Consider the following 24,904-nt stretch of genomic DNA (forward strand, 5'->3'; position numbering starts at 1 on the left):
TGAGGAACCTTCCTTACACTGCATGGCAGAGCCCTGGCACAGCTGCCCGGGGAGGGCGCGGAGTGTCCCTCTCTGCAGGAAGTCCCAGCCCCCGGGGCACGTTTCGCTGTGCCCTGCCCTGGGTGGCCGTGCCCCGGCAGGAGGGCTGCCCCGGCCGCTCTCCCGGGCCCGCTCCCGGCCCCAGCCGCTCTCCCGGGCCCGCTCCCGGCCCCCGCAGCTCCCGGGGCTCCGCTCCCGGCCCCGGCCGCTCTCCCGGGCTCGCTCCCGGCCCCCGCAGCTCCCGGGGCTCCGCTCCCTCCGGCCGGGGCGGCGCGGCCGCGGCTCCCCGCGCATGCGCAGGCGGCGCCCGCCGCTCATGGCACAGGCGCGGTCGCGCTGTCGCTGCGGCCGCGGGAGGAGGAGGAGGAGGGGGGGGACACGGGAGGAAGAAGATGCCGGGGAAGCTGAAGGTCAAGATCGTGGCGGGGCGCCATTTGCCGGTGATGGACCGCGCCAGCGACCTGACCGACGCCTTCGTGGAGGTGGGCGGCGGGGGAGCGGGCCGGGCCCGCGCGGGGAGGCACCTGCCGGGCCCGGCCGCGCTCGGGCAGCGGGACAGCGGCGGGGCTGCCCGGGAAGGGGAGCGGGGAAGGGGGGTCGGGGAAGGCTGATCCCTCATCCGAGCGGGCTGCCCGGGGAAGGCTGATCCCTCATCCGAGCGGGCTGCCCGGGGAAGGCTGATCCCTCATCCGAGCGGGCTGCCCGGCGGTGCAGCCGCCGTCCCCGGAGGCGCTCGGGGCTCAGTGCTGTGGCTGTGCTCGCTCGCAGCCTGGGCTCGCAGAGGGCATTTCCAGCCTAACCCAGCCTCTGGTTACACAGACGTGCGGCAAGGAGGATGGCGAAGTAATCAAATCACCTTTAAATCAGTTGTGTTGCTGAATATATGAGCGGTTGTACAGCCTTCACTTTTGAGGCCAGTGTTCATCTTTCCTTTTAAAACATTTGAAATGCTAAAATATTTTCAAAGGGGGCTTTTAGTCAACAAATACTTGATATTATTTGTGTATTTAAATAACTTCATTGCACCCAGAGTATCTAGCTTCAACCTTCTTTGCAGTCACGTAGTTTGCAGGCAGTATGTAGGGTCCTTCTCAGGAAGGGATTGTACAATAAGTTATTTAAGGCCCAGGTTGGATGGGGCTCTGAGCAATGGGTGACATCCCTGCCCGTGGCAGGGGGTTTGAATGAGATGGGCTTTAGGGTCCCTTCCAAACCAAGCCTTTTTATGATTCCCGTCACGCGATCCTTATCTTTTTTTATTCATTTTTTCCAATATGAATGACTTAGAACATTTCAGAAGCATCCCATAGGTTTGGGACTTATGCTCTGAGAAAAATCAGAACTATTTAAAAATGGTGTGCTATGGAAATGCGTGTCTTGTGCCACAAATACTGACTGAGGTGTACCACAACTGAGTGGTTGAAGCTGGCAGGATACTAGAATTAAGGAAGGAAGACAGAATGTCTTTCTAGACCTGTGTACTCTGGAAAATATTATAATATTAATATAAAAATAAATTTGGGGTATATAAGTCGTGATTTAATTTGGTGCTTAAAAATTTGGTTGATGTTAGACTCTAAGGGCATTGCTTAATGGGAAAGTAAGCTGGTGGTAAATGAGGATGTATTTCAGCCTTTCAGTGGAGCAGAAATAGTACATAATTTTATTACATGACTGTTTTGTCAGCTGTTTCACTGGTCAGGTTTTAATTTTTGAAAGCTTCTCTTGTAGGCTGCCTGTTAATCCAGTCTAAAATTACAACAACTCTGATGCTTGCTACTAGGAGAGAGGGAAAACAGGGCTAGGAAATGCAGTTCCCTGAGTTTCATTTGGCCTGGTTTTACTCTGTGTTAGGAGAAACAGCTCTCCTCTTCTGTGGGTCACTTGTTCCCAGCCCTGCTGTCGGTGTAGCAAAGTAGATTGTTGAAATTATGTAGTAAAATACTAGTGTAGCAAAAAAGGAAAATAGACATTTTCATCAAGATCAGTTTGCCTGTCTGGGTTGACATGCAGTGCCATGGGTGCCTGGGCACAGATAAGGGTGCAGAAATACACAAATGGGGGCCTTGCTTTTGGGATTGTTAATTAGGAGCAGTGTGGAGTTACTTCCCTTTCCGTGTATGGAGTAGGCAATGCAGCAGGTGGGATCTATTGCAAAATTAGTTGAGATTGAAACTATTGTTTCATTTTTCTGTGTGAGATTGCTGAAAACTTTGCAATGTGTTCTTCCTTAAATGGAATGAAAAGCACATGTTAAGGTTCTAGTTGTTTACTCACCTTAAATTTCTTTGTTAAATAGTGCAATATGAACTTGGAACTAGAAAAGAAAATGAGAAGAGACTTGAGAGCCATTACTTGGCCCAGGTTATGCAAAACTTGGGCTTCGCTAGCATGAGCACAATGATCCTTGTCCCAAGTCAGAATGTTTATTACAATTTCTTCCATAAACGTGCTGTTAACTTGGCACAGTGAGCAGTGTGGTGTTTTATTGTCTGTACCAGCTTCAGTGAGCTAGCTGGAGTTCTGGGGAAGTCAGTTATAACTGCCTGGGGCTCCAGGGGAACTGATTTACTCCCGAGATAACGCCTGAACCAGGCTGGGTGGAGCCCAGGGCTCTGGGATCCCGGCAGCTTTTGCAGCCAGACCTGCTGTTTAATTGGTAGCTCAGCCAGTGCTACCATCACTTCACTGTACTTCAGCACGTGTGAAATCTCCTGAGTGTTAGGAGATATGCACCTGTGCAGAATAGTCACTGTTATTGAAATGTACGAGGTGCTCACTTAACGCTGTCTTGAGCAGAACTACTACCCAGTGTTCAAATCCAGGCCTAAATTTAGTTTCCAAAATGCCTTTAGCCTTTTAAAAGATAGAAGCTGTCAAAACTTCTAACTCCAGCATTTCTTTTCTATCTGCCTAGTCATTATTTTCCTTAAGAATCTTGAATAAATTTGAAAATCTAACTTTGAGTATTTGTAAGTAGCTGGTATGAGGTGCAGGCAGCATTCAGGTGTTGGGAAATGGTTTGAAATGAAAGCTGCAGTGAAATAAAGGCTTTTCGGTGGTGCTGTGTGGCTTCCTGATGTATGGAGCATCACAGAAATTCAGTTTCACTTTAAAAAAGGAAACAAGAAGCCCCCACAGAACCCAAATGGGCTTAGCCTGAAATAGATGCTTGCAGAGACCATATGGGTACTGCTGAAGTGGGTTGTTATGTGGTTACAGGTGCAATAAGCAGTGAAAGTATGGAAAATATTCAATTTTTAGTAGTCCTCTCTGTGTATATCTCAAATCCAGTTTGTTTTTTATTTATTTCATCAATTGTCTATGAAGCTGATTTAGAAATCCTAGAGAGAAGAGTAATAGGTCATAAACTATCAACACTTAGAATATTTTTCCTTATAGAAGGCAAGGAGTGTATGTAAAGTGACTTTGAATAGCCAATAAAAGTGATATTTTTGTCTCTCAAATGACTGAGGAGGAAAAGAAACAATTTTAGTAGTATGACAGGAAGAAAGAGAGATTGATTGGCAATGTCCTTGACATGGATACTGATATATGTAAATTGAATTTAAAAGCCATTCAGTGAAAAGAAAATTATTTGTTGAAATATGTATTTGAAATTATTTGCATATGTCAATTAAATGAGTTTCAATTTTTTTCTCTTAATATTTGTAATTGTTAATTGAATGTTTGTGTTTTCAGGTGAAATTTGGAAATACAACATTTAAGACAGACGTGTATCCCAAATCACTTAATCCTCAGTGGAATTCTGAGTGGTTCAAATTTGAAGTAAGTGTTTTTGAGAGTTTGCCTGTAACTGTATAGACACTGGTTTAGCTGCCTCAATTAAATAATTGCATTTCCAGCAGAGAGTGAGCAGGAGCACTGAAGTGTGTTTGTGTTTACATGCACAAAGCCTTTTCAGCAGACCCAGCTCCGGGCAGACCTTGTTTGCTGAGGGCGTCTCTGGCTTCTCAGGAGTGTTTGTGAAGATAAAAGCTTGCCAGCTTGGATCCAGCTTCAGTGTTGTTCTGCTAGAAAAGAGAGTGCTGCAGTGAAGGTGGGGAAGTGCAGCAGGGGTTAGCCTTTGTCAGTACAGCTATCTGTAAATAAATACATACATATGAAAGTACAGGTATTCTTGTGCGGTTTTTTCATTTTGAGCAAGGAAAGTTAATTGGTGTTTGAAGTCTTACATTTGGTCGCAAAGATAATGCAAAGGAGAAAACGGAAAATTCCTGTGTGAAGATGACAAAACAAAGAGCTTGGACAATTGTTGGACACTTTCTCTTCTCGTTTCCTTATGTAATAATGAGGACACTCAGCATTCTCCTGTAATTGCTTGTTGCTTTCCAGGATCTAATTTGTTGATGTCCTTTGACATTATGCCCTGAACAAGTGTTTACATGTTTCTTTCGTTTTTTTTACTACTTCAAAAATGAGGATTATGTTTAGAATAAATTAATTATTGAAACACTTGAATGTGTAGTTCTGGTTCAATTAAGCGTGCTCTAAGGCAATATCACAATTCTGCAAACACTTAGATGAGTCATCCCATTGCAGTTAGCAAACTTAATTCTTGCTTTGTGACACCGAACACAAAAATTTGTTAATAGCTGTCTTAGTCCTAAAAGAAAATAGTTGTTATCTGTAGATGGGTTATTGCATTTAGGAAATTGCATGTGTAGAATTACTAAGCTTTTACTGCAGGCTGTGTAAAATATCTGCTTTTAAACCACTGACCAGTGATGGCAACACCATAATCTTAACTTCAGAGCATAATAGTCCTCTGAAGTATTTTATCTTAAATTTTCTTTCTTTTCCTTTCTTCCTTGTTTTATTTATTTATCTATTAGTGTGTATTATGGAGATAGGTGGACAATATTCTAAGTGTGACTTAAAATATTGTGGAATTTTAAGATTAATTATCTCCGTAATTGTGCTTTTCTGTTCTTCTCCCAGTGATAGCTCTGTTTCCAGGATCTCACCAGTCTCTGAAGAATAAAACCAAGTGTTTAGCTTAGGAAGCTGACATTACAGGTTTATCTGTGTCAGGTCACTGTCCATGACTGATTCTTTCCTCTGCGTTTGTTTCTCAGCAGTGTTCCCCTGCACATCTTTAAACACTGATTTCTGTTAATGTTTCCTTTCCAGGTGGATGATGAGGAGCTCCAGGACGAGCCTCTCCAGATCACAGTTCTTGATCACGACACGTACAGTGCCAATGATGCCATTGGCAAAGTGTACATAGACATCGACCCTCTGCTCTACAGCGAGGCAGCCACGGTCATCTCGGGCTGGTTTCCAATTTATGATACCATTCACGGTAAGGTTTGCTGATTTATAATAGGCTTCTTTGAAATGTCATCTGCTTCGTGTCATCTTGTAAGCTGTCTTCAGAAATTTGTAATCACTGTAGCTTTGGAGTTGGAAAACTACTTTCCTGGCGCTTTTTTCCCTTATTTTCTGACATGAGAAGATTTTTGGCAGGGCAGTAAAGACTGGTGCTTGGCAGAATGCCTTCCATAGGACTTGTGACAAGTGGGAAAAAATCTTCACTAGTTACTGCAAATTTCAGATTAAAAAAAAAAGACTCAGACGTATTTGTCCAATTACCACATGTTTACTAAACAATTGTAATTTTGCTGGGGTTACTTAAGTGTGCCTTCCTGGAATTTGGGATAAACTTCCATTGAGATGAAGGGACAAGGATGTGAGATATCTTCAACAGGATGAAATTCCTTTTCCCTGCAGTAAGTGCTCTCACTGCTAGGTGGATTTCATCAGAATGTCTTGAAGGTGTGAGAAAATAAAGGTAATGATATTTTTGCTTTTGATTTTAATGGAACACCTTTTGCCTCAGAGAGCCAATGTCAGTTTAGAGCAATTAACTTGCTGCTTGGATACCTTAGTGCAGAACATCTCTGTGGCTGCCATTGTCCCCCTCGTTCATTATTCAGGGTGAATTAAATGACCTAATGATGTTCAAAGCTAATTATAACTCATTGTTGGGAAGTAATTAATGGCGTTCACCGGATGCCCATCATAACTGATGCATGGTATTTTTTGCACTTAAACCAGTAATAACAAACAGAGATACTAAGAAATATTGCAAAAATATTGTGTTTTTAATTACCTTTTATCCTGTGCACATTTTCCTATCACACATTTTCTTCTGGAGCTAAATTATGCAAGCACTTGTTTCAGGATGTGTACAGCTGGGAGGTTAGAGAGAGTTAGATTTCTCTGTATTTTTCCAGATAAGTTGGTTTATCACAGCTTTTAAGTAAAATTGGAATTCTTATATTTTCATGCTCATAGCGTTAGATTTCAATTATCTGGAGCCTTGGCAAACATTAATTGACACTTTCTTAAAAAATAATAAATAAAAAATGTATATAAGTTTGTATTAAATTTTTTTCTTTCACCTCAACATGATTGTTTATAAAAGTATATAACTCTGAGGCATTTTCTGTTATAACTGAAGGCTTCTTTCTGTTCGCATTTTGGAAGGGAGATGCAGCTGGTTTTATTGCTGTAATGTCTGAGTTGAACAACAAATCCAGTGCTGTTGTTTCAGTGTCATATGCTGATGTGATCAAGGCTTCTGAAGACATGAGAGATCAGACTCCTCAAGAAGTTTAGTCCTCAATATGTCAGATCGTATAATATGTGAAATGATTTTGTTACTGGGTGGGGAAAAACAAGGAAAAGCTCAGAACAGGAAAGAAAATTCAAAAAGGAATGGTTCTGTCTTAGAAAATATTCCATTTCTAGTAAGGTTTAATCATAGTTGAAAATTAATCATTGTCTAGAAGAACTATAATACCTTATTTTTTCTACATTTCTTGTCACAGTTAAAGTATTCTGCAAACACTTCCTGTGCCACTTTGTGGTTCTACAAAGAACCATAAATATTTCTCCTTGGGTTGAACTTCAGAGAGGAGCTTTACTGCAGTTTTGAAATTGTTTTAGGGAGGAAATTGAGCAGAGGGAGCACCTCCTGCAGCAGAGGCCACTGCAGCATCAAGAGGCTGATGGCTTCTCTTTCCCCAGTCCCATTTTATAAAGTTCTCTTTGGTGCAGAGGGGCATTTGAGGAGCATTGCTTTCATTGTTTCAGCCCCACAGGCTTGGCAGAACTAGAAGTTTCCTCTGAACCAGTGTCTCTGCAGCAGATCTGAGAGGCAAGGCTATGGCATCCTGCTCCTCTGGCATTAATTACTAATCATTTATAGGGCTAGTCTTGTATTGATGCAGTTATATTGTTATAACTTCTGGTATTTCATGGTTTTTTATTGATAGGTATACGTGGGGAGATCAACGTGGTGGTGAAAGTAGATCTCTTCAATGATTTAAATAGATTTAGGCAGTCATCCTGTGGAGTCAAATTTTTTTGCAGTAAGTAGATGAAAAAAGCTTATTTGGACAAAAATGTTTTCCCTCCTTTCCTTTCTATGCCTCTTCTGTCTCCGTTCTCTTACCAGTTCATTGCATAAACCTAGTGGAGACAGCATTGACACAAATTGCTTTTGTTTTTAACACATTTTTACTGTTCATGTTTCAAAACAATGTCAATAACTGATGGGATTTTTTAATGTCCATAAGTTGCATTTCAGTGCCTGTGCATACACATGTGATGTTATTTTGGGTCCATATCCTTTTAAAGAGGCCCAAGTGAGAAGTTTTCACAATGGTACATGCTGTAACTGGTACACTGGACAGTTATCTTAACAGGGTTCCATGATTTCATGGGCAAAACTTCCCGGGTGTGTCACATTTTCACAGAAAATTGTCCGGAAAACTTCTGAAATCATTCTGATGTGTAATTGTAGGCTTTTCTTGCTGTCCTCGGCTCAGAGCCATGTCTCTGACCCCTTTGCTGTGTGTCTGTCCCAGCTACGTCCATCCCCAAGTGCTACCGGGCCGTGGTGATCCACGGCTTCGTGGAGGAGCTGGTGGTGAACGAGGACCCCGAGTACCAGTGGATCGACCGCATCCGCACGCCGCGCGCGTCCAACGAGGCGCGCCAGAGGCTCATCTCGCTCATGTCAGGTACTGCCCTGCCCCTCTGCTGGGCATTCTGCTCATTCCTTTCACTTCACAGCCCTTCTGCAACTGACTGTTCTGTATTTCTGACCCACGGACAGTGTGACTGGCTTTTTGGGGTTTTTCTCACTTCTTGGTGAGGCCATGCTGCTGCCGATTGGTTTTAGCAAGGTCAAAACCTGTGAAACTTTTTCCGAGATGCTCTTAACCCATATGAGGAGTCTCACTAGAATTTTGACTCCAAGTAATGAACTTCACCCTCTTTGAACTTTTTGCAGTATGTGAACAAATATGCACTATGGCAGATACAGTGTTCATCAGTGCTTATGTTACTCATCCCATCTCTAAATCGGGCTTGGTTCATTGTTTCTCAGGCATCTCCCATGAGGAAAGAATTGGAGAATTGTGATTATTCAGCCTAAAGAAGAGAAACTTTGGGGTGACCTTGGTGGCTTTCCAGTGCCTGAAAGGAGCTACAAGAAAGATGGGAGGGACTATTCCCAAGGGCCTGGACAGACAGGACAAGGGGAATGGCTTCACACTGACAGAGAGTGGGTTTGGATGGGATACTGGGATTAAATCCTTTCCTGTGAGGATGGGGAGGTCCTGGCACAGGGTGCCCAGAGCAGCTGTGGCTGCCCCATCCCTGGAAGAGTCCAAGGCCAGGCTGGATGGGGCTCTGAGCTACCTGTGCTGGTGGAAGGTGATCTTCAATGAGATCTTCAATAAGTGGGCAACATAAAAGATGGTAGAGATATACCTTCATTGGGAAGGCCAGCATGCTGTGAGGGAAAAAGTGGAATAAACTGTTGTCATAAGTAACATGAGGACATTTTTGTTAATATAGCCCCCATATTAGTTTACAGAATCCGTATTTGTATAATTCTTGCTCTGCTTAAATAGTGCAGGTGGATAAAGTATTCTGCTAGATTTTATTCATGGCATAGATAAGAGGATAAAAACCCAAAAATCCTCACAGGAATGCTGTTTTACCTCATGTAATAAAATGTGTGCTACTGCAATATTGTTATTGGTGGTCACACATAAAGAATCTTGAAGAAATCTGTAACTTCTGTGGGTGAGCCAGGGTCTTTCATAGGTCTGTGTCATTGTATGTTAAGTTAAAAAGAAACTTTCATACTCCATCTCAACCATAGGGGTTTTTCAAGCCTGGTTCAGGCATGGTTTCAGTTAAGAAGTTTACAAGAGTAACCTATGCTGGTAATTTTAGAATCAGACTTCAAGAAAGCAGCAGAAACCAGAGCCAGGAGTTGGACTTAAATGGTCCTTGTGGGTCACTTCCATCTCAGGAAATTCTGTGATTCTCTGACCATTTCATTCCACTTGATTTCTCAGCAGCAGTGACATTAGGACTGTTAGGCCATCCTTTGTGACAGTGAGGATTTTGGAAATCTTTCATTTTTGTAAGAAGAGATATTTTCCACTTTAGTTACTACCAAGGCAATCCAGCTACACAGAACCTTTCAATTTTTATTATGTCCTCCTAAAAAGTATCAATGGCAGACCAGTTTCTTACAGTCACAGTTGTTCAGTCCTTGTGTGCAGTTAATAGGAGTGGTAGTGTTTGGTTTGCAGCAGAGGGGCAAAAGATAGGAATTAAGTTGAAATATTCTTAAATAAATGGGTAAATGAAGAAATTGCACATGCCTATTCATACAGATGTCAAAGATATCAGAGTCAAAGACCACAAAAGAGAATAGAAGTTCACTGCAACCTTGAGCTCTTTACCTTTTGTTTTGTAGGTGAATTGCAAAGGAAGATTGGCTTGAAGGTGCTTGAAATGAGAGGAAACGCTGTTGTTGGTTATTTGCAGTGTTTTGATTTGGAGGGAGAGTCTGGACTCGTAGTGAGAGCCATAGGAACAGCCTGCACGTTGGATAAATTAAGTAACACATCAGCATTTTTACCTGCATGTAACTCCCCATCCAAAGAAATGAAGGAGTAAGTATGAATTAGTAGCTTGTAGGGAAATTTCACCTCCCTTCCTTTCATACTCATTCAGTTTTTCATAACCAGTGTGATTTCTTTTTTTCCCCAGAATTTGTTATTCTTTTGTAGTTTTATTTGTCTGCAATAAGTTTTCTATTGCACAATTCTGAAATGTTTTAGATTGGATGAGTTATTTCAGTGGAAGCTGGAGTGGTAGTTCTTACTTACGATGACTTTCTTTGTATTGATGTAGCAGTAGTACTACATATCCTTGGCTTGTGATCCACCAGTTTAACTGTAATGAGCTCTCTTTGATGCTGTGTTTGTGCAATGAACATCTTTGTGAGGACCTCTCACAAATACAACTTTGGTTCAAGTTTAAATGTTTATAAGCATATAAGAGAAGATAAATTTTGAATTTAGACAGTGATTTAGACAATGACCCCAAAGAGGTCGCATCTTTTATTGTGTGCTTTGCTTTTTACTGTTGTCCAACAAGGACTGTGGCAAAACAGCTAGACAGTGAACTTGCAGAGAAATCTTTTAATGATGAGAATTAGAATTTTGTGATTTTTGTCATATGTACTGCAGCACCAAACAGTTTGAATGCAGTGTTTTGATATGCTTACAAATTAATAGGAATATGCTTGCAGTCTTCTTTCAACTGTTGTTGCTTTTTTGCATGGATAAACTAGTTATTTTCTGTTTGGTAGAGCAATACAGGAAGGGAAAAACTGCACCCAGCAGTGTATTACATTCTGTATTTCTGGATGTATTCATTGAAGTAGCCATTTTCATTAACTTGAACTGTTGTGTCACTGCAATAGAGATAAGGCATTTTTGTTGTGCAGGCATCAATTGCTCTGCAAAATTTTGCAAAATATGAGCTGACTTCTACAAATTACTGCTTCCTATTTCATGGCATAGCTTGTTTGACTTGTCTTGATTTAAAAAAATTAAAGTTTAAAAGAACTTCAGGATACAGTGCAGCATAGAGCAACAGCATGGTGTTTAAAAACAAATAAGGTAGACCTGGTAATTATGAACTTAAAAAGCACCCATAAATAAACCAGTGGCTTTCACTCTGCAGCAAAATGTGGAAATTCCAGCTCCCAAATTATCCACGTTCAAGTCAGTGATGGGTATTGTCTCAGTTCAAAAAATGGAAGTGTTTCTCTAAGGCAGCAAAATCAACTAATTTGATTCTTCTTACTCTTGGCTTTACTAACTCGATGGCCTGTTGCCAGAAATCAATGATGCAGTCACAAGCAAGTGCTTAAGCCGTTCCTTTCCCTCCTTTTATTTCATCTGGACTCTTGCATGCTAGGAATTGGAATTCTTAGAGTCTGCTTAGAGATCTCCTCTATCTAAACCTCCCTGAAGTCATTGATAACATAACTTTGCAACCTGTTTGTATGTATTGTTTTCTTTTCTTCCGCCTTGGCTGCAAACTCTCTCAGGTCTCCGCTGGTTCACCCGCCGAGCCATGGATGCCGCTCGACCCACAACAGCCCAATTCACACTGCTACTGGCTCACGGCTCACTCAGAACTTCTCTGTGTCTGTTCCCACTCTCATCTACACTGGTACGAGACTGCTCACACTGCACAGCTGGGGAGAGGCAGCCCACAGGCACAGTGCTCCCAAGGGCAGGCAGGCAGGCAGGGTAGGCAGGTACCGCCCGTCTTTCCTCCCTCATTTCCTCACAGACACACCTGCTGTTACCAGGGAAGAAGCACCCAGGGTGCTGCAGCTCGAGCAAATGCAGGATAGTTTCTTGGAGATGCCTCAGAGTCTCTTCCACAAAGCCACACTCTTCACTTTAGCACTCTCTTGCTTCCTGTGAAATTAACTAAAAGATAAGGTGATGTAACTGGGAAACATTGATTTGAGCTCATAATTGCTTTCAAACATAATTCAGATGCAGTAGGTTTTAAAGTGGTTCTAGGAAGGGTCTGTGCCATTTGTGGAAGAGATGGTTTTAGAGAGCAGGTAAGTCAAGCTGTGCATAAATAAACTGTTTGTCAATAGAGTTGTTCCCATAAAGATTCTCCTCTTTGCTCTGTTTTTAGCTGTGGCATGCTGCTGATGCTATAGGATAAGGAAACATATATTTATTTTTTTTTTACCTTAAAATGCATATGTGTATATACATAAGTGTATAAATATGTATAAACACAGCTATAATTTGAAATCATTTTTCTTTATTAAACTAACTCAAAGCATTGTGTATTTGACCAGATTTTTAAGCCATAAACTTTTCAATTTTTTTTTATTTTGCATATATATATAATTTTTTGTCACATCTCATGCCTTTCATTTGGCTTAATTGTTTCATTGTAGATGACGAGCATCTGTCTGTAGGATGCTGAGAGGGTAAAACAGCATTTCTTTGCCTCTGGCCTCATTCCCAGCCTCGCACCTAAGGAGTAGCTGCTGGCCCTGCCCCAGTCCCATCCTGGTGTTTGGATCATGCTGCTGTCAGCCAGGTCCTTTGGCACAGGATTACTGAATATGTTTCCACCTTCTTCTGGCAGGATTCCTTTCAATGAAGATCCCAATCCCAATACATATTCATCAGGACCCTCCACCCCTCTGAAAAACCAAACCTATTCCTTTTCACCTTCCAAGTCCTACAGTCGACAGTCCTCTTCTTCTGACACAGATTTGAGTTTGACACCCAAAACTGGTAAGGCACTTCCACCCACTTTTTGTTTGTGTTTCTCTTTTTATATTTTCATTCAACCCCTTTTGCTTTTTGGCATTAAAGTTATCAAAATGATGTGAAAATTGGAGACCTCACACAGCACACCTCAAGCTCTAAAGGGTTTCTGCAGGGTCAAAATTTCAATCCTGCCTGTATTTCCACTGTCCTGGATAACATGAAAATTACTTTTGTGACACAACTGTATTCAAGTCAAAATAAAACATCTCAGAGCATTAAGGGAGTCCTAAGTAACTGCCTTTTCCTTATTTCCTCCATTTCATATCACAGATCATAGAAGTGTGTTTCTCACCACGATATGTTAAGGGTGGTGTTACTAAAACTATGTAGCCTTCAAGCCTGCTGTGTTGTGCCCTAAGTTTACTGCATACGTTTATCTAATTTTGAACTCCCTTTTGCAAATTCAAAACTAGAAATGTAGCAGCCACTGTCTTTTTATTCTCTTGGTGTGTGGAAATAGCTTTACATACACAGTATACACTTTTGAAGTAGCTTAAATTACATTAGAAGTAATCCAGCCATCTTCAAAAAGCATTTTTATTTTTCCATTGCTTTATCATAATTTCTTCAACTCATTTTTTCTTCCCTCCTTATTTTTTAGTCTGTGCTTAGAATCACAGTAATAATGTCAGCAAAACTCAAAGAATTATTATATGTTTATTTTTCATTATATGACCAATGCTGTGAATTTTGCTAATATAAGGCAAAGTGTTTTGTAGAATTATTTATAGAAGTGTGGTTGGTTTTCAAGTAATGTTTTAAATTGTGGTATTTGAAGCTCAGAACATTCTTGGCTCCATTTAATTAGACAAATTTTAAGCGTATTAAGGTAGTTGATTCAACTTTACTTGATGGAAGTCCTTTCAAAAATTTTGCCTAGCAGATAAATTGAATATTGCATCCAAATGGAGTTGTAATAAATATTTTGTGCAGTTTATTCCCTAGATGTGTTAAAAACATTCGCAGTTAGCAAGCTGTCTTTCTGAGTGCTATCTTCTGTCCCATTTTTAAAACAAGCAAGCAAAAAAAGCACATTTTAGTTTTTGTCCTTTTTACAAGATGTCTGTCCTCTGGGTAACCTGTGGTGGTCACTCATTTAAAGGACCTACAGATGTAACTGGATGCTTATCACTTGGGAGCACCCCAAATTCAGGTGTTTGGCTTCCTGAATATTTGAAAACCTGTTTCCTTGGATCATATTTTACCATGGAAAATATGTCATGTCAAGGATTTAAATGTAACATAAGTGGTCATCTTTCTAGATATACGTGTTGTGAATTTGGGCGTGTGGCAACTCACTGTGAATATGTGAAGGGTGTAAAGCAGCAGCCTTATGTATTTCCTGGCAAGATTAGGGAGGTGGATATATCCTGTCTTTAGTCGGTTCCTTCAGAACTGAAACAGATTGCCATTGGTGCCTCCTATTTGGAGGGATTTTTCAAATATTTAGAGGTATTTTTTAGCTATCTTTCTAGTATTAAAGCACACTGTGGGCATAGTTTTGCTTATTAGCACTGCCTTTTTGGCAGCTTTTAACTCTGCTACTGAAACTTCTCCAAAGAGGATTTTCCAGTTACATTTAAACATGCTGTATCTTGCTATGACAAACTCAATTTTGAATCTTAATAGATTAAAAGGACAACATCTCATGAGTAATTTGTTTTATTTTTACCCAAAATTTGATGATAGGCAGAGGACACTTCCATAACATACTAAATTCAGTATGTTGTTCTTAACAATTACTGTATATGTTTAGACCAGTGTTTTCATTTCCCAAGGCTTTTAGCAAGTTCAAGTATATCAGAGTGTAAGTTGGTTATCTTAGCAGTTAAAGAAATGCAGACTTCTCATGTGGCACATCAAATGTTACCAGGTTTGAGACACCCATTACTCAGGTTGGCTGATGTGAAAAAAGTATTTTCTGCTATTTCTGCAGTATATTATATTCTCCTTTATTTCTCAGCCAGGTAGTTAGTGTGCTGATGTGTCTGAGGTGGAGATTAACCTGGAGAAACAGTGCAGATACCACAATTTCCAGTATGAGTGACAAAACACTGCAGGCTGAAACTTGGATCTGCTTAAGCATCTAATTTTCAATAGCTCCAAATCTGGAGAATATTACCTTGATGTCTTCTGTGAAATACAGTTGTGCTTGTGTTATCCATTCTGCTCTATAAATGCATTTGCTGAATTTGGGTTCGGAGTTAGAATTCTGTGGGTAGGGATGTATTTTATACCGCTACAAATGAACTGAATCAGGCTGACAAAAAGCATGGTGTTTTTTAATCAGATAATACATTCTGATGTGCCATGGCATATGTTTGGAGGAAATGGGGAAGATGGGAACTCCTTTACTTGATGGGAACTTAGAATTCTACAAGATTTATTACTCTAGAAAATCATAAAATATATGTATGACCTCTTTGGAAAATAACCTGCTCTAGCAAAATAATGCTAGTAGTCAGATGAAGTGTGTGCAAAGACTCCGTTGTTTGGGTTTTACTCCGTGCTATTTGCTATCAAATTTTGATTGACATTTAAAATGTTTAATTACCATGTCTCTAAAAAATTAATTTCAAAATAAAGTTAATCAAGTAATGATTTTTAAAAACACGCTTCTCATGTACATTGTGGAGTTGTATTGTCATTCTGTTTCTTTGTATGTCAAGGAATAATTTGCAGTAAGTGTTGATTCATTTAGAGAAAACAAAAATGCTTCATTTTGATTTCTTTTGTCCATTTCTTTAGTCATCTTCTGAATCTACATCTTTGTCTCTATTACTTTCCTCCACAGCACCTTCCCCACAGGGACCTAGGATTTTCCTGTTTCCCAGCTCCCCTACACTCTCTTGTGATTCCCCACATCTTAAAAAGTCCTGTCTCCTCCTCTCGGGCTCTAGCATTAAACCTCTACACTCTAGCCATGTCAGCCCAGTTGTTCTGAGGAAAAGTGTTTCTTTCACTGAAGAGCTGCTTCTGGCTGCTTCTGGTAGGATCTATCTATTATGGCCTTTTAAACAAACTTTTGAGGAAATGTTATTTGATTAACACACAGATGCTTCTATAACCCTGGGTTTGCTCAGTTAGCCTCTGAAAACTGCTGGCTACATGACTATGCATTCCATCTCTCACCTCTGCCCCAGAAGCTTGAAACACCTTCAGAACTTCTTAGAGGATTGGAAACAATGTCATATATGCTACAGAATTACTTCTTTACCTTGAAAAATATCCTTTGCTAATTGGACTGAAATAATTCACTTTATTTGTGATCCCATTCATTCATGTTGTTGCTCCTGCATTTTGCTTGGAGCAAATGCTCATTGCACTTGCTTGTGAATTCATTCATAATTTGCTGAAATAATGGTTGTCAGATGCTACCAACTCTGCTTTTTAATTTAACCTTTTAAACAAAGCCCATGCTTTTTATTTTTACTGTCCACTTTTTCATTTTACTGACATGGATTATTTTTAAAGATTTCAATTAAATCGTTGTTGATATTACTTCGCTTTTTTGTAGAAACTCTTTTAGTTAGTTTGTATTTTTTGAGTTTGTTTCATGTGTAATATTTATGCTATGTTTGTCTGTATTTAGTCTTGTATAGTCCCTGACAGTGATGTTTAGAATCAATGCTAAATAGTAAAAGCAATTTAATCTTGTTTAATGGGACTATACAGATACTAATAGTTTTGTTTCCTTATCCAAGAACAGCTAAAAATACTCATTGAAAGTTGTAGTGGTTTTATATCTAATTACTTGGTAATGGTAGCTTAGTAACTCTTGAAAATGAATGAATGAATTTAGGAATGAATTTACATACATTATTAAGTCTGGTATTATTTCTAGATCTCCCAGTCTGGTAAAAAGAAATAACTGCACTTCAATGTATATTTACACTCTTGTTCGTCCTTACCAGATTCTTGAGCAGAAATAAAAGACTAGCAAGGAATTACTACGTTGAGTTAGTTACAAATTCTGGAAAAGCAAATCTTGGCTTCATTTCTAACTCTTTGCACTGTGGTGTTTGCATTTCATCCTGCTTTGTTCTTTACGCTCTGCTTTCCTCTGCTGCTTAGGGGCTTTGTTTTGCTTTGTCAGATTGAGACATAAGGAATGGCAATGATGATGTGTTTTAGGCATGACCAAGCCAAGCACTAGCACTGTGTTTGCTTTAGGAGAAGCACGACCTTGGCGTGTGTTTGCTGCAGGGCTGTGCAAGCACAGAGCCCTAGCTCTCTGTCAGACACATAACCTGCAGCTCAGCACCTCTTGCAGGAACACGTCCTGCTAGCCAGGACCTGATCTGCTTCCTCTGCACAAACCTGGGGGCAGGGGAGGCTGGAGCTGGAACTCTGAAAGGAGGAAAGAGAGCATTACCGTATTGTGCAAAATTGGAGTTTATCCCGTGTTCATCTACGGATAATCTGCAGGTTATGTGTGTGCCAATATAGTCATCAAATAAGTGTAGTTTTAAATGCTGAGCAGCAGTAGCCCCTAGCTTATTTGAATGAATCAGATGAGTATTTCTTAGTGTAAAACAATTGTTAAATTTTTTCAGAGCTTATATTAAAATTAAAGGATATGCATTGCCTTTGTACTTTCTTCTTGTTCCTAATCATGCATTATGTAACTGCTGCTGTAATTATGTGTACAGTCTCTTCCTACTTGTAGTTAGGAAAGGTGGTTTAGTTACCTGAAACTCTCTGAAAACCAGGTTTTTATTACTTCTGTTAAATAAAAATATTGTAATAATATTAGTGAGAGATACACAACTATAGAGTAGTCTGAAAGAGGGACTCTTTTTGATAGAGGCAAATAATCTGATTATATAAGAACTTAATGTGAAAATTAGGTCTCTATTTAAATCATAGGCAAAAAAGTCATAAGAATTTTTAAAAAATGTCATAAGAAGGAATTTTAAATCCACATCTTTAAGTTTTTATATTTTAAAGTTGATTTTAATTTAGGTTGACAGCAGGAAGAAATCTTAGATCAGGGGGGTTGTTCAAATACTGTAAAATCACTGCTAGTTGTGTGAAAAGGAAAACCTAGAGCAACCCTCAAACCAAAATTAAATTTTGATGCTTTTTTCTTAAAAATTAAATTGATGGGGATAATTTGACTGTTTTCAATGGCTCATTTTTATCTATTTTGAAATCACCCTTTGATTACAAATTATAATGTATGTTTCTTTGAATGTCATTTGTACTGATGTTCTTCAGGAATGGGCAGTGGGAGTGCTGGAAAAGAAGGGGGGCCATTTAAAACTCTTTTAAGACAACAGACTCAGTCAGCTCTGGAACAAAGGGTAAGGCATTTTATACTTTAATTTCTGGTCTACTGAAGTGAAAATTTCTATTGTAGTAAGTTCATGTTTGCTGTTACTTTCTGTTTGAAAATATGTAATTTTAGGTCTGAACTTACTACAAGTGTTGACTGTTTAATGGCCCTTTTATGCAGAAATTATTTAAATATTAATGTATTACTAGAGGACTGGGAAAAGTAGAGCAATTAACTGTGCACAGCACTCAAATAATTCCAGTGGTACTAAGAAGTTACAGGAGAAATTACTGTTGTGTGGTCTCTGAAAGGTACTGATGCATGTTAAGTTTAACACTTGAGTAAAGACGTGACGATAAAGGTTTTACAGAAGCCAAATTCAGAAACATTGGCATAGCTTTAAACAAGTTGAAAATCCCATTTGGGTTTGGGAAAAGTTTCAGGTTTTGGGAATGGAGTTGATACCTTGTGCCCTATTTCATGAAGTAGAAGGAAGCCTTTAATTGGGAACTTGAACCTGAACTACTTGCCAAGCAGTAAAAAGCATTTATAGATTTAAACTTTTCCTCTATTGGAGTAAAAATCCATCTGTCATTATACTGAGTAGACTATATGATGAAAATAGAGGTTTCAGTTAAATGTTCACATTTGAAATGAGTAATTGCAACTTTTTTTATAAGCTATATACTGGTTTGATCAAAATGTTGATAATGAGGTCTTGAAGGAAGAAACAGGAGTATATTTGAAATCAGAAATAAGTTCATTGCAGTTTCTGGCTCCCTGAGCTGGTGACATGGGAGCAGTTTGTCACTGGGAGCAGAGCCAGGTGTGCAGTGTGAGTGGGGAGCTGCACTGGCACTGAGTGCCTGATTCTCTTCTGTCTCTTGTTGCCGTGGCGAAGGGAGCGTCGCCCCGCAGGTTCTGTGCAAGGCGGGTACGTGGCACCTCTGCGTGGCTCTGCTAGCCCTTTCTTCTGCTGGTGGGCATTGCCAAAGCAGCAGCTGAAACACGGGGGGTTCGTCAGGCTTTGCACATTTGTCATTTTGTTCATGCAGAATTTTTTAAATTTGTTGTTTTTAAGAGCATTTTTTAGATCGGTGTATTTTGCATGTTGATACATTTTAGTTAACATTTTAATTTAGGTGTGAATACAAATCCATGGCTTTTTGCTTTTAATTTTTTAATTTGGCTGATGGAATGCTTTAAAATAAGCCTTTTTTCTGTTTACCTTTGATTTTGCTAGCAGATCAGACGTTCCATGGCTGATCTTTTTATTTCCTTAGGAAACTTTTTAAAGACAATAAAAAAAGTAAATTAAGAGCCCTTAATATATTTTTAGAGCCTGAATTATTTGAACATTATTTTGGTAAGATCTGTGTATCGTCTAGTAGAAAAAAGATATTGTAAAATGGGATGGAAGCATGTTGAATCTGTTATTGATGGCGATTGTGATGTAGCAGCAAAGCATGTGGACAGTTAATTGATAAGAAATGTTCATTCTGTCTTCTGAAAATGTCATGTAGGATGTGGTTTGCTATGGTGTTACCTTGAAGTTGAGTTAACTGGAAGGAATAACATCTGTAAGTTATTTTGTCTGTTTTAGTATGACATACATAAACAGTGCACATAAACATCTGCTTGTCTGGATTACTTAAGATAACACATATTTGGGAAAAGGAAGAATAAATTCAGTATATATAGTGCAGTTTCACATGTATTAGATATATCATAAAATCCCAGAACACTTTGAGTTTAAGGGACCTTAATGGTCATCTCATTCCAGCCACCCTGCCTTGGGCAGGGACACATTCCATGAGACCAGAGACCAGGTTGCTCAGATAGTTCTTTTGAGTCTTAGCTTTACCATATACTAGAATAATCTAAGGTACCTTAAAATAAGTTCATTTAGTTGCATATCTCAACAGCTTTTTTAACCAAAAAAAGCTGGTTTTGGTCTATTACTTAAATAACGCTAACTGCAAACTGAACAGAGTTGGTTAAAAGGGTAATATTCCTCAATTTCTTTCCTGAAAATAAACCTGTAGAAAATACAGCTGTGGAAAAGTCACGTACATGTTATATTGTACATTAATAACTGTAAGCAGTTCCTTGAACATCTGTAGACAGAAAGAGTAACTGCAGCACAGCTGTCTTCCTGTCTGTTTTTAACTAAAAAAAACACAAACATTCTGTATGTCCATCAGTAGGAAAATTTGATGTTATTCTGCTCCTAAAAAATTAGCCTACATTTTTGTAGAAGTGGACAAAAGCTGCTCTCAATGGTATTTCATGTCCCTCACTTCCACTTGGACAAATTCTGGTTTCTTCCTGTTTTTACATTCTGCAGGTGCTTGAGCAATCTCCTTGTACTGAGCAGGTGTTTGAGGATTTGATTGTAACTTATCAAACTTGCCCCAAACACAGCTACTCATAGAATCTCTGTGTAGTTACAAGGATTTAAAGTGAAGTTCTTTGATGGCCTGTGCAATCAGTGACTGTGGAGTAGTGAATTGGTATTGGTAAAATGATTGTCCATCTTCAGTTGTAGCTTGGAAATCGTCCTGGTTTGTCATATACTGAAATACTTCATGGTTGCATCACCTTGATGTAAAGGAGTCCTTTGCAAATTGCAGTAATAGAGGGGATTTATAATGTGGGAACTGCATCTGGTTTTCCCTGAAATCTCCGTTTTCCCTGAAATCTCCATTTGCCCTGAAAAAACTGTAGATTTATAATTTTGAACACTACAGTCTACAACGTGTAATTGAGGCTGGAACTTGTATTTGAGTAATGTAATAACAAATTTTTAAAAAACTCTAAATTAAATAGAAAAAGAAAAAAGTCTTCATATAAGTGGATGGAGTTCCATCTGTGTCAGAATGAACGAGAGATTGTTAACAGAATTGTGTCAGAATGGTTCAGAGATTCTGTAACCCAGATTTGTCTGTGGCTCAAGTTCTGATAGAACACCTTATGTTACCATGTGTCATAATACAGGCTTGGCAGTATTGATGTATTTATTGAGATAAAACCAAGTTATTTGAAGTTTTACTCCTGGTTTCTAGTGTAGGGAATCAGGCAAAGTAGAAGTGTGAACACGTTAAAATTACTTGCAGTACACAGTGTTATGAAAAGGAACAGAAAGTGGAAAAACTTTTGAATTTCCATGTACATTAAAAAACATTGGATTTGCTCAAGCTTTTGAGCATGGAGCATTGTTAACTTTGCTTCAGCCTGGTGTAAATGTGAGTGTGTATACATAGAATGTAAATGTAGTAAAGGCTTAGTGGAATTTCATAGAGGTGGCACATTCAGAAAACTCCTTTATTCATTTCTGCAGTCCTGGAAAAGCAAGTATTTTGAGTATTTTGACTATTCTGATAACTTGCAAGGCACTTTGCAATCTGTTAGAACCTCCTGGGGGAATCTTCACTGTATCCCTCTCTAGAATCCATCTCTGCTCCTGGAGACCCATCAGTCAAGCAGGCTGGCAGAGTCCTGGACTGAAATCTTCCTGCTTATTAATTGCATCTTAAGGCAAAACTGCAGGGTTTAGCTTTTGGGATTGTTTTTCTTCTGGTTATTGATGCTATGGTTGCTGATTTCAAAGCTTGCCTCTTAATTTTGAAGGTTTAAGCCAAATGAAAATCCAGGGAACTTGAAGTTTGTAGGACACTTTTAAAGTTCTCAGAGTTTCTGTAAGAAGGGTGGCAAGAATCCTCAAGTATTAATTTTTAAACTTACATTGGGCTTTACTGTAAGATGGCTTTTCATGCCATGTATTGCTGGAACAATCTGAGCCTCACTGAATCTGCAGCGTGTGTGCTGTGCAGGGAGAAGCTTGGTTGAATTGTACTCTTTCCAAGTATGTGAGAAAGGAATCTATCCTGTACTTTCTCTCATATAAAAATATGGAGTTTATTTGTTCCATTGAATTAGTTATGATTAGACAAAACATGATTGCATGATTTTTCATCTTTTTTTGCTTTCTGCATTTAGAATTGCTGAACTTGAATTATTGCCTTTCCCCCATAAGTGTGCTATTATGTATATATTAGACATATCACAGAATGTCTCTGGAGCAATTAAAAACTAGGTTTGGGCTCAGCTTCTTTGAATAAGACTTTTATTTCATCATATGTGTCCTGAAAAATTGCCATAATTACTTACTTTGCCCCTTTTATGAATGAAAAGCTGGAGTAGTTACTGAAAGTTAACTCTTCATTTTACTTATGAACTGGAAGTGAATCTTTGTTTAAAAACTTGTGCTTAAACTTGTGTTTAAGTACACTTGTTGTGTTTCATTTTAAAAGAGGTATACTTACTTGTTATTTTTAGAGCTTATGAGCAGAGCAGTCCTTTGATATTTTTGAGGTGTGTTTTCCTGTAGTAAGACTGTCCTCATTCTTGCAAGACTACAGTTTGTTTCACCCTGTGCTTCAGAATCAAACTGCAGTCACTTGTAACAAGAACACCTAAAAGTGGAGAAATTTTATTTTTTATCAGCTAATGAAAGAAGAATTCTGGTGTCTAGCAGCCACGGTAAAAGTGGTTCAATAGAGATGTTGTTCATCTCTAAATATCTAAAGTTTTGATTATTTATCACTGTTGTGCTGAGAAACAGCTCTGTGGGGGAAAAGTATCCTTTCAGTGTGCAGAAGCTGTGCTTTCCTGATCCAGGGGGTTTGTGGGGACGCGTGGCTCTGCAGTGCTCAGGGGCTGGGGGGCTCCTCTGGCCCCGGAGCTGCCTCGCTCCTGTTCAGGGAAGGGAGAGCTCGGTGCACGTGTCCTGCACTGGGCACGGCTGCGGCAGCAGCCCTGTAATGCTTGTTCTTCCTGCCCACAGGAATTCCCGTTTTTCACCCTGACCACCTTCCCACCAGGCTTTCTGGTCCACGTTGGGGGCGTTGTGAGCGCGCGCTCCGTGAAGCTCCTGGATCGCATCCACAATCCCGGTAGGTCGGCACGGGAACGGGGCCTGCCACGGGAACATGGGAACACGGGGATACCTGCCTGGCACGGGAACGCCTGGCACGGGCCTGCCCTGCAGGCTTGGTGACACCTGGGGACAGACAGATCCGTTGCAGCAGCACACAGCCCAAGCAGTGCATTGCAGAGAGCCACTGGGGCCTGGGGAATGACTTACTCCAAGGTCGTGGTTTTAGTGAGAAATGTTCCAGCAAGTTAAAGTTGTAATAAAAATGCTTTGAATCAGTAACTTTGCACTGAAAACTAGCTTTGAATTATTGAGGGGTTAATTAATTTTTTGCCGCTTTTTGTGATTAAAACTTGATGCAAGTTTTTCCATTCAAACAAAAATGAGATTAAATGCTTGATCTTAACTATGAATGTTTTCCCATTTTCAGCTCCTTGAAATCTTTAAGGACTAATGGCTACAGCTCACAACATGGTTTTTAACCTTTACAGCTTTGTTTCTGTTCTTAGAAACCTTTACTGAACAGTACTTGAAGATTTTTATTTATTGTTTTTGTGGGAACCCCAGCACGAGAACACGTGTGCTTTGCATGTCCTAGTTCTTTGAGTGACTTTTGCCTCTGAAGACTTGGTTGGTTTACTTGCTGAGACCAGATGAGGAATGCTTTTCAAAAAGTTGGACTTGACAGTGCACTTAAAAATGCAGAGCAGAGTAAAAATAGCACCAGTAGTGATTATGCATGCACTAGTCAGGAGTAATAAAAGGAAGTCTATGCAAATACATATACAAATACATTAACAAGTACGAAAAACTGAATCTTTTCCTTTTCTTCCTATGGCCCAAGGCAAGCAATTCTCCAGGCGGGTAAATCAGATTGTTGGTGATGTAAATGTTCAGTAAACTGGCAACATGAAATTAAATCCAAGACTTAATCTGCATTAGATCCTCCTACTTTTCAAGTATTTTAGTACACAATGTTGCTCTTTTGTTTTCCTATTCTAAGATCTATTTACACAGTGAAGAGAAGATTAAAAGAAATGTCAAAGTATAATTAATATGTGAGTCTTTCTTTGCCACAAAACTATTTTAGGATTCTCTGTTTTCAACGGATTTCTGATACAGGTCTCTTATGTGCAAAATTTACTGTGTGATAGATGTAAGAATGTAAAAAAAAAAATTAATTCTGCTCAGAAGATTTAAAAACTAATTTCTTGCATTACCCCCTCCCTCCTTTTTACCAGCTGACTGGAAGCAGTATAAGCCATAAGGCAAGAAGAGATGTGTGTTTGCAGAGCTGCAGTGTTTCTGTGAGACTTGCAGATTGCTCCTGACAAGTGACTGTAAAATGCATGATCCTTGGAACTCACATTGCAAAATAGTGGGAAAAAAAGGGGGAATGAAAGCACGTGGCTGTGGGAGGGAAGGTGGAGGAGTGAAAAAAAAATCTGATACAGTTATGATCATGAAGCATTTGAGTCAAACAAGTCTGTAAAATATTAAAGGAAGCAAATAAACTGGGAGATTCATGAATCAGGAAAACATGGAAGAGAACATTTGCAGGTGGATTAAGAATGTGCCAGTAGGACAAAACTGCCGGTTTTCCACTTAGTCACCTAGTGCCAGATTGCTATAGCATGCTCCTTTTTCCCTTTCTATTTCAGCCTCTTATTAACTCTGCTGTCTGTGTCTTTCCAGTTCCTGTGGAGTGGTGTTGTCAATTGTGTTCTTGTTGGTAGTTTTTTCACTATTCTGCTGCTATAACTGATCTACTAATTTGCTGTTTTGAACTCAGCCTTTGTCGGAATTATGGGTAACACAAGATCATACAAACTGCTAGACTGGAATAGTTTCAATTCAGGTATTTTATTAGTCATTCAGTACTACATATGCTGACAGAAATTATGGCAGCTCAGTGAAGTTATTAGAAAT

At 39.6% G+C, this 24,904-nt stretch overlaps 1 protein-coding gene across 24 annotated transcripts in view; it reads left to right on the top strand.

Annotated features, from left to right (window-relative positions):
- Positions 1-361: 361 nt before the first annotated feature.
- C2CD5 (C2 calcium dependent domain containing 5) overlaps positions 362-24,904 on the top strand; it is a 55,927-nt gene continuing 31,384 nt past the window's right edge. For 3 of the 24 annotated variants that reach the window (XM_064421485.1, XM_064421490.1, XM_064421487.1), the window contains exons 1-11: positions 363-521; positions 3,742-3,828; positions 5,194-5,365; positions 7,344-7,439; positions 7,938-8,093; positions 9,851-10,049; positions 12,574-12,725; positions 15,556-15,750; positions 17,982-18,067; positions 22,886-22,994; positions 24,768-24,833. In XM_064421485.1, coding sequence (XP_064277555.1) covers positions 432-521; positions 3,742-3,828; positions 5,194-5,365; positions 7,344-7,439; positions 7,938-8,093; positions 9,851-10,049; positions 12,574-12,725; positions 15,556-15,750; positions 17,982-18,067; positions 22,886-22,994; positions 24,768-24,833 — 1,408 coding nt within the window. In that variant the 5' untranslated portion in view covers positions 363-431. Of the gene's footprint in view, positions 522-3,741; positions 3,829-5,193; positions 5,366-7,343; positions 7,440-7,937; positions 8,094-9,850; positions 10,050-11,497; positions 11,623-12,573; positions 12,726-15,555; positions 15,751-17,981; positions 18,068-22,885; positions 22,995-24,767; positions 24,834-24,904 lie in introns of those variants that run through there. The other 21 variants (XM_064421497.1, XM_064421498.1, XM_064421504.1 and 18 more) reach the window with 13 other exon arrangements.

Source organism: Passer domesticus, chromosome 5 (genome assembly GCF_036417665.1).
Source record: "Passer domesticus isolate bPasDom1 chromosome 5, bPasDom1.hap1, whole genome shotgun sequence".
In the NCBI taxonomy this organism is placed as follows: Eukaryota; Metazoa; Chordata; class Aves; order Passeriformes; family Passeridae; genus Passer; species Passer domesticus.